Source organism: Phymastichus coffea, unplaced genomic scaffold (assembly GCF_024137745.1).
Source record: "Phymastichus coffea isolate CEN01 unplaced genomic scaffold, Cenicafe_Pcof_1.1 PCOF00087, whole genome shotgun sequence".
Taxonomy (NCBI): Eukaryota; Metazoa; Arthropoda; class Insecta; order Hymenoptera; family Eulophidae; genus Phymastichus; species Phymastichus coffea.
The window spans coordinates 1,089,760-1,099,709 of record NW_026706898.1 but is presented as its reverse complement, the minus strand read 5'-3'; the positions used below and the strand labels follow the sequence as shown (position 1 = coordinate 1,099,709).

Sequence of the window (9,950 nt, the reverse complement as noted above, 5' to 3'; positions counted from 1 at the left end):
AGAGAGAGAGAGAGAGAGAGAGAGAGAGAGAGAGAGAGAGAGAGAGAGAGAGAGAGAGAGAGAGAGAGAGAAATGAACAAAAGAAAATCTGTTGGTGGCTGATTTCGTTTTATGCGTATATTTTTGTATAAGAGGCAGCAACAACTCGATATTGCTTTTGCCAGGTTTTTCGAAGAAATACTTTATTCCCGGTTGTTTTTCTCGCGGTACGTTGAATACTCAGAGGATATATGTTGATTATTATATCGAAAGCAGAGTTCGAGAGTAATTAGCTTGTAACACTTAGTTTTTTTTTCTATTCACACTTTGTTCGATCGAGCGGAGACGGGCGTCGTCATCATCGTCTCCCCGACCTTCTCGTTTTCGAATCGACAGGTGGTGTATATCTCCTTTTCTTTGTCGTACGCAAGAACGATTAAATGAATCGCAGCAGCGCCGTGTATTACTCGCAATAATAGTGTTACAATCAAATTATGAGGCAACTTCTATACATCGATTTTACACTTTTTACCCTAATAAGCTTACGGTAAGAGAAAGGGAGCAAGAAAAAGAGAATGATGCTGACCGACTAAACAAACAGATGCAGAATGCACCGAGCTCCTTCTACTTTTTATAATTTTTTCGCATGATCAAGAACAAACAAAATATATACTCGTAAGGCAGGCAATTGCTATACATACACGACAAATTTTTCGAAAAGACTATACGTAGTTTGTAAATCGAGCGACTGTGCGGGAGAGAACGTTTGCGACGATATCGTGTGCGTCAGGGCTGAATGAGCGAGCGAGCGAACGAAAGAGAAAGAGTAAAGAAAATATATAAAAAGAATCTCACAGCGGACATTCTGCGATCCATGGAAGGCCAAGCAATCTTATACCCTAAACTACAATGTAAACGCAAGGAATATAACGATTTAAGGACTCTTTTTTTTTTTCTATTTCCGTTATTTTTTTTCTTCATGTTTCTTTCTATCACGGGGGATAAGGACTCAATGTTTAACTTTTCTTTTTTGTCAGCGCAGACACATTCCACTTAGAAACGACTCAATCAAAAGCTAAGAAATGATCCAACGGTACTAGGTGCTTTATAACTTTGTCCAGCGAGGCGATGAATCGTCGTTGGGAAGCGCCGCTCAAACTCGAATTCGACTGATTGCACGATCAACGAGCCTCGGTTCCTTTGCTGTTCCGGACAAGACTGCGCTTCCGCGACGCGATACTAGGCTCTCCACTTGCGCGAGTACGTTTCACAACGGCTCTTTTGCGTTTTTATCGACAAGACTGTACTACGCAGGCCTCCCAACGGCGTTCGTCGCGTTTCGAGCGAAGTCCCTTTATTTGTCGGCTCGTTGGTGGCGGATGAAAGTTGTAGCGCACTCAAGTTTGAGAGCAACAGAATGAAATAGCGAGCGACACGGGCGATTTTCGTCATTGTAAATATTATAAGCTGAAAGTAGTCATCGATCGAAAGAGAGGTATAACTGAACGCTAACACACATGTGACTCGATCGCCTCGGCCGTAACGGACAAGCAATATTTAATTTTTATTATCTCTCGAATCGATGATTAACGAAACAATAAAAAAAGAGATCCAATTCAAAAGGCATAGCAGATTTTTCAAACAACAACTACCGCTGTACTTTGACATCGTGTGCACGAGCACGTTTCGTATTTAAACGACTATAAATTAAATGTTAATTATCCTTATACTTCGTAAATAATAAATTGTTACGCATTTATTATCATTATAATTATGATATAGGTAATGCTCAATTAGCATTTGTTTCTTAAAAATACAGAATAAATATATGGCTGTTGGATATTTATATCGACGATTGTTTTTTTCACTTTCAACCCCATTTCCCACATATACGCATGGAACAATAAGCAATCGTTTTGAAAGATCTGTCGCAGCTTACTATTGGTTAAGCGTTGTGGTTTTGATATTTACACTTTGCCGTTACTTTTTAAACTTTTATTGTAAATTTCTCTACAATCACCATCTTCATAGTGTATTGACGTTTATAATCATTGTAAATAATAAAATATCGTAGCAGCTGCTCCTTATTCATTACAACACATCATTAATCAATTATCACTACGTCGTGTCCTAAATTATCAATTAAATTCCTGTTTCATTAGGAGCGCTGGTCGTTTCATAAATTTATATATTTTTCTTATGGAAAGACTTGTTTTTTCTTTAATGGAATCATTGTTACTTATATTTCACACGAAATACAAAAAGACCTTGGTTTATATATACTACACGTTCTTCTCATGGCAAAGTAACATGTACACGTAGAAAAAAGAAAAATAAAAACAAAACGCTAACATCTTAGCAATTGCATTAGTACAGCTTGTTTACTGTCCATTTTAAGGACAGTAATCACCTATCTGTCAGATATAGCAGAGTGGATAATTCATGTATACAATTAGAAAAATAATATAATTCTTTTCATTTCCCAATAGGAAAAATTTGCTATGTAATGACAACATACTTCATGTAGACGTAGACATTGAGTATGTAATGTTGATGCAGCTAGTAGACATCCTGAAATTAATTTAGCTATTTGTTATACGATATTCTCGTTTTGAAATTACATCAATACAATTAGATCAATCTCATTACCTCATCAAGGTACAGGACTGTCTGTACCACTTCCACTGTTGGTCCCTGCTTCACTTTTTGCAGCTGACAACCTGTCACGCTTTGTACTTTTTGACAAAGTTGCTACTTCTTTAAGTAGATTACTGATTTTTGATTGCTGATTTGATATTTTATTTTCATATTCCCTCTCCATTGTCTTCATTTTATTCCTCAATTCTGTTTCCGAAGTGAAGTTTTGCGCCTTCAATTCAGTAATCTACAAAAAATATTTTATTTGTTATACAAATATCCAACTAACTAACATTATTCAAAAATTTTTACCTGCTTTTCCTTAGCCAGTAGCTGACCATCTTTCATTGAAATTTGCTTTTGCAGGTTGGAAATTTTTTCTTTTAATGAAGTAACAGCAACTACATGATCAGAAATATTAGGATCATGAGGATCATGCACTCCAGCCATTCTTGCAGCTTTGGCTGGCATTGGACCATTACTGTCACCGGAATCTGACTGAGGTGGAAGTTTAGTAACATCTACTCTATGCGGCCTCTTATTGTGGCCCTTTGGTCTATTGAAAGAAATAAACATATACATAATTTCACATTTTTTCAAATCAATAATTACATGCTGATTCCAGTCAAACTATAAAACTTACTTTTGCTCTTTATTTTTTGCAGCTCTGGCCTGCATTAATTTCAAGTGAGCTTTTCTATCCGATTCAGTCTGTTTTGTTCTTGCCAAAGCACGTTTGTATGATAACGTACATAACCAGCACAACAATTTACCATCAACCTAGAAGTTACAAAAACATTAGTTTTCGCATGTTTTATAAAACTAAACAAATAAAATTATTACTTTTTTGTCCTCGTCATGTCTGTCAAAGGCACATTTTTGTTTGCACTGCTCACACGTAACTGGTGGGCCATAGCGTTTCTCTGAATTTGTACATCTCTGACACTTACTTCCAATGAAAGCTGCAATTGTATTACAATATTCGCAAGCTGAGGGTTTTCCATAAGCCTTTACATTCTGTTCACACTTTTTGCAAATGGTGCTCGTATTTCCTTTCCTGTAATGAGATGCCTGATAAGAACACTTGATAAGCCTAGCGCACTATGTCATTGAATTTTCATCTGACACCAATACTTACGTTGCTTGCTGAAATTCTGATCTACAGTATGTACATTTGACCACAGGAAATGTTCCTCTGCATTCCTGAATAAATAATTTAACTTGTTGAAGGACAGTTTTGAATGCATATTTTAATAGACAAAACTTTGACCAAGCCTATTTATGAATCAATAGTAAACAGCATACATAGTCGAAAATTTATAGAAATGGTGGGGTAGAAATAGTAATTTACAAACACTGTATAAATCTCATGGCAATTCGCACAACTTCCAAAACTATATCTTTCAAAACGATTGCTTATTGAGTGGAGCCTAAAATATCACGCAAAACTTGGAACGAGTATATAGGTAAGTCTGCCCTTGGGGAAAGGTGAAACGTCAAATATTACGCATTCGCCAATTGTTGTAACCTCGAAAAAGGTTAGAGCGCTGTCGCCGCTACCTGACGGCACTACACGTAAATCGAAGGAGAGAGTTGGCGTTTTCTAACCTTGCACAGCTGCTGGCCGGACGAAAGTTCTTCGAAAGGATGCCTGGAAAAACATCTGGAGCACGCAAACAGCGGCTGCTGCTGAGTATTGTTCGTCGTGCTCATCTTCTGGAGACGATGATCACCGTGTCGGGATTTTTGGAAAAAACACACGCCGCTTGGGCAGACGCAAACCGACGGTGATTAGCCGAAGTATACAGAAATCAACAATAATTATTTTCACTAAAAGAACTCGTTCACGCTCGAATCTACGATTGCTTACAATTCTGTACGACGCTTTACATGGTTTGCTAAAATTAAAACACTCGAGCCTTGGCCGAACGAGAGGACGCAATTTTGTTTGTCGACTCTCGAACTTAGACTAGCGTTCCGAACGTTTCTCATCCATATAACGTTGTAGTTCCTATTCCGCGTACCCCCGTGTAAGCTGTTTTTAGAATTTTCAAAACTTGCAATTTATTTAAACGTCATTGATTGTTCTTTCGAAATTAAAATAAATCTTAAGGCATTCAAGTAAATGAAACATTGGAAAAAAAATCGATTTTTAAGGTTAATAGTTAATGGATGACAATTATTTATCCTCAACTGAGGATTGATATAAAAAAAATTATTTTTTTATTTCTTAGTCGCAATAGTTCTTAAGAGTTAATCTAGGTACAATATTCATAGACTGTAATTCTTGGAATAGTAATTTACAAGCATAGGGCATGGTTATAGTGGAGACACATGCACTAGACCTGCAGCTGTGACAGTATCCACTGTAGCCCATTAATCCACATTTGTTACACACATCTACGTCAAACGCATCACTCGACAACATCAACCTTTCAATCAGCATCATACTGGCTCCATATCCAATCAAGCAATCTCTCTCCATCTCTCCCAATCTCAAACCACCGTCTTTAGATCGACCTTCCGTTGGTTGACGTGTCAGTACTGCCCGGGGACCGCGAGCCCGAGCGTGCATTTTGTCTTGCACCATGTGTTTGAGTTTTTGATAATATACCTGCGAAAAGATTTATCCAATCAGCTACATTTGGATTAATCTCCGTAACATTCTATTTGCACGTAAATACTTACAGGCCCAGAATAAATATACGCTTGCAATGGTTCTCCAGTTATACCAGAGTAGAATATATCTTTTCCCATGTAATTGAAGCCTTGACTTGCCAATTCTTCGCAAATGTCTTCCACTTTCGACCCACCAAAAGCTACAGAACAATTTGAAATCAACAGGTGTCAACATTTTTTATATATATTACTTTGGACATACCAGTTCCATAATGAAATTTTCCCTTGAGAAGGCCAGCTTTTCCTGCAAGCAATTCGATTAATTTGCCAACTGTCATGCGGGACGGAAATCCATGAGGATTCATAATCATGTCGGGACAAATTCCAAAATCATTAAATGGCATATCTTCTTGCTCGACAATCAATCCTAAAAAGACCAGAGTTATTGTCACTAAGAACTAGATTTCTACATTCCAACCGGTCAAGTAAAACTTACCTGTAACACCCTTTTGTCCATGACGACTACTAAATTTATCGCCGATTTCCGGTCTTCTTGTCTGTCGTAAGAGGAGTTTGATCAAGTAAGCGTCGTCAGCATTACTCGAGATCATGACTTTTTCTACATAAGCTGGAACTGGATTTTTGTAGACAACTGGCACCTCCCTATATTCTGTCTGTGTTTGATTTCCCATACTCGGAATAGGAGTACTGTTATTAACATTGGACGGGCTAGATTTGTTCACTAATATCTTTCTATTCTCCACCATTTCACCGGGAGCCGCAATCCCGTCAACGTCTATCACTTCATGCTTCCAAATGGGCTTCTTCGTCGTCGCATCAATCATAGGGCCCATGATTCTGTCACTCGCCTGAGACCCGTGCTTCTTCAAAATACATTTTGCATTTCTGTACACCAAACATCTACCGTATCCTCTATCGATGGATGCTTTATTTAATATCAAAGCATCCTCGATATCGTAGCCACTATACGACATTACTGCGACAATCGCATTCTGACCAGCAGGTAACTTATCAAAATTGATCATTTCAATTGTTCTAGTTTTTACCATAGGCGCGTGAGGATAAACCAAATTGTACATCAAAGTGTCAATCCTGTTCTTTTGATTGTAACCAATAGTACCCATCGCTTGTTTGCCCATAGCACATTGATACGTATTTCTCGGACTTTGATTATGATGAGGATAAGGTACCAGACCTGCGCAAACGCCGAGCAGTGTAAAAGGTTCTATTTCCAAATGAGTTGTCTGCTCATTTATATGCGATTCATTGAATGCAATTAAACTGTCGTTTTCCTCATTTACATCAAGGTATTCTATCAGACCTAAAAAAATGCGAACAAATATTTATTAAGATTATATTTTTGATAAAACTATATTAGAATCTATATATGAGCGTACCATCATGTAAAAAATCTTCAAAACTCCTAACTCCTTGATCTAACAGTGTTATATGTTCAGGTTTAACTAAAGGCTGACCACCTTCTACAATGATGTATGGCCTGCATAATCTTCCACCATCAGAACTTATTTGTACACATCTGCAATAAATATAATACTAAGTTAATAAAAGAATTGACTCTAGAATTAAAATTTAAGAGATTTTAAAAAATTGCTACCTGTGCTGATGTTGAGGGTATATCGATACAAAATAATTAACTAAACCTTTTCGCCTTAACATTCGGAAAACTTTAACTAACCTATGATAATTTTTTACAATGCCTAATATATTACCATTTAAGAAGACCACATAAACATCTTTATTATTAATTTCTTCACCACCTAAAATATTTACATTTTCTACACCAAGATTGAAAGCCAGTCTCATTATTGGTGCTTCTTCTATTTCAGTTGTTATATGCGTCATTAAAGCTAAATTTTTCACTAGACCACAACCCTATAAAAACCAATTATCAAGAATTGTTAATGTTTTAGAAAAGCAATAAAAATCATAATAGCAATGAATAACAAAGATTATAATTTCTTACCTCTCCTTCTGGAGTATCACTGGGACAAAGCATTCCCCATTGTGAAGGTTGCAGTGACCTAGGACCTGATACTTTTCGCGTTTTTTCAAATTGAGAATTTACTCTGGTCATCATACCCAAAGCAGAAATATAAGATAAACGAGAAAGCACTTGAGTCACACCGTGTCTTTCCATTCTAAATCTTTTAATAGTCCAGTTTCCCTATTTTAATTTAAGATTATCAGTAAACTTACAATAAAGTTTTTGAATAACTAACAACTTACAGAAGATATTGCACAAGCCAATCCATTAGTTATTACATCATGTCTCATATGCTTGAGAATGTCAAATTGAGCAGCTTTGATTTTTGGTATGTTTTTGTTTGCAATTTTTGTCAACTGTGGAATAAATAATTTTTAGAGATTATGAATATTCACTTAATTAATTCTATTGTGATATGTAAATGTTACCTCAGCATTAAATCTTTTAAATAAATCTTCAAACATTAGAGCAAGCAATGAACCAGCCAACTCTAATCTTTTATTACCATAATAATCTCTATCGTCTATTAGTTTTCCATCTATTTGTGTAATCATGACTTTTCTGATCATCAATGCGAGATATGTGGCTTTCAGTTTGAAATTAAAATCTATTACCTGTAAGTCAAATTTTATGGAATATACATCAGTAAACAGTATATCTCAAATAAGTTAGATTACTTACAGGAACATGATTTAAGACATTGGAAGCCAAAATATCTTTCATTTCATCAATAATGCTTCCTTTGGCTGCAGTAAAGCCTTTTCGTGGCTTCTTCTTAGTTGACAAATACCTGTAAATTGGTTATTACACTTAATTTTGTTGAACCAACATATTCATTTGTTGTTTTTTAATTGAAAAATAATTAAATACTTGAGAGCTTGATTTTGTGCAAAGATGCCAAGGGTGTGACATTCCTCAAGACTTTCTGCTATTTTTTTCATAAAATTTTCTTCTGTACCAATAAGCTGTACTATTTCCTGATCACAAATTATTCCCATGGCTTTGAATATGATAATGACTGGAATATCCTGAAAAAAATTATTTATGAACCTATAATTTTTGTTAAATCTTTCAAATATATCATTACATCTTGAAAGCTGTTATGACGCAAGTAATATTTATTTCCTCTTCCAATAACATTTGTCTTGGTCTTTCTTTCTTGAGTAGCACTATTACATGTTGCAACAATGCAATGCTTGGTATCTTCTTCTAATATGATTCTATTTCTGAGCATTTGTTCTTGAATCAATATCACTTTTTCTTGTCCATTAATTATAAAATAACCACCAGGGTCATGTGGACACTCATTCATCTTTGCTAATTCAAAGTTAGATTTATTTGCCAAAACACAGTTAGAGCTTCTCAACATAATAGGCATTCTGTAGAAATATCAAAACATTAATTCAGACATGTCACAACATCAAAGTTGAATTACCTACCTTCCAATTAATAAATTATTCTTAATTATTAGTTGGTGTCCCCTCGTGTATTCAATATCTACTGAGATTGGAGCTGAATAGTTTAAATCTCTCAAACGACATTCATGAGGTGTCATTGGACGAGTGATAGTAAAATTTTCTCCAACATCAGGAGTACCAATAGAAACATTTAAATATCTATTGAAAAAAAAATATCAGTGTATGTTATTAAAATCTAAAATCAATATAATAATAATTACAAAACATCTTACTTTACATAGAATGACGGATCAGATTCACTGTAAATTCTTTCATTTGCCTTCACAATTTTCTTTATATCAACATTTATAAAATAATTAAAAGAGTCAATATGCTGCTTTACAAGCCCTTTACATTTTAAAAAGGCTGGAACTAATTTCCACTTGTTCTGGAATTAAAAAGAGTGTTTAAGAGATGAGCGCACTTCGCGAAAGTAACCTTCTCTTACATACGATATTAAGTAGAGAACTTAATAACATTTATTTAATTATTAGTTATAGAAAGAAATATTAAAATGTACTAACCTCAATAGTCTGTGCAACTTTCTCGTGTTTCTTTTCATCCACTTTACCAAAAACACTGTCAATATGTTTACGCGAACCCATTTTAAAGAGTTAATATTCATCGATCAAATAATTTTTAATTGTACTTTCATTTATTTATTAACGTATATGAAATAAACACATGTTAATCATTTTTCTGTGTAGTTTGACCGGTTACTGCAGTAAACAGTATGCACGTGCCCGATGTAACGCGGAAGTCAGGTAGAAAAGAATGCTAGTCGATGTTACGGTGTCGCCGACGGCGGACATTGATCGCAAACCCGTAATCTGACCACCGACACCCGACACGCTGCTATGGCGTCAAATACCTTAGTTTTTATATTAGTTTTTCTTATCTGGTGATGTGGCTGTATACTGAAAAAAATTCAAGCCAATAATAATTATTTTCCATGCAGAGGATGCTCGATGAGTAAGAGCTTTTCGTACGCACGAGAACTGAAGTGGAGAAGGCATGAGAGGGGATGTATTATACCGGTGTACGAGTCATCTTCCAAACATATTTCGACGAAACATGCCCGAACGCGTGGGGCATACATTCGCTAATGGGATAGTAGTTTCGCTTCGACAGTGCAAGAATCGTTCCGACTACTTTGCATTGTTTTGTGCTGCGTATAGGTTTTTTGACAATTTATTCGTAATCTGATTAGCTGAAAGATAGTCACGTGATTA

At 35.6% G+C, this 9,950-nt stretch overlaps 2 protein-coding genes across 3 annotated transcripts; both read right to left on the bottom strand.

The window, feature by feature from the left end:
• Positions 1 to 118: 118 nt before the first annotated feature.
• On the bottom strand, positions 119 to 4,565 carry LOC131669170 (protein FAM76A). Of its 2 annotated transcripts, XM_058943878.1 has the most exons (8): positions 4,487 to 4,564; positions 4,225 to 4,332; positions 3,755 to 3,819; positions 3,460 to 3,673; positions 3,260 to 3,396; positions 2,929 to 3,172; positions 2,629 to 2,863; positions 119 to 2,550 (listed from the first exon to the last, which is right to left on the bottom strand). In XM_058943878.1, the coding sequence occupies exons 2-7, from the start codon at positions 4,327 to 4,329 to the stop codon at positions 2,633 to 2,635; spliced, it is 996 nt and encodes a 331-aa protein (XP_058799861.1). In that variant the 5' UTR covers positions 4,330 to 4,332; positions 4,487 to 4,564; the 3' UTR covers positions 119 to 2,550; positions 2,629 to 2,632. The 2 variants fall into 2 exon arrangements, with proteins under 2 accessions (XP_058799861.1, XP_058799860.1); XM_058943877.1 differs by having other exon boundaries at positions 4,225 to 4,565.
• A 281-nt stretch (positions 4,566 to 4,846) lies between these two features.
• LOC131669097 (DNA-directed RNA polymerase III subunit RPC2) lies at positions 4,847 to 9,741 on the bottom strand. The gene is made up of 16 exons (XM_058943727.1): positions 9,712 to 9,741; positions 9,243 to 9,635; positions 8,952 to 9,106; positions 8,701 to 8,877; positions 8,349 to 8,640; positions 8,132 to 8,289; positions 7,943 to 8,051; positions 7,690 to 7,875; positions 7,504 to 7,617; positions 7,241 to 7,441; positions 6,872 to 7,149; positions 6,654 to 6,793; positions 5,732 to 6,577; positions 5,498 to 5,662; positions 5,305 to 5,435; positions 4,847 to 5,230 (listed from the first exon to the last, which is right to left on the bottom strand). Exons 2-16 carry the CDS (start codon positions 9,321 to 9,323, stop codon positions 4,847 to 4,849), a joined length of 3,417 nt encoding a protein of 1,138 aa, XP_058799710.1. The 5' UTR covers positions 9,324 to 9,635; positions 9,712 to 9,741.
• Positions 9,742 to 9,950: the final 209 nt, after the last annotated feature.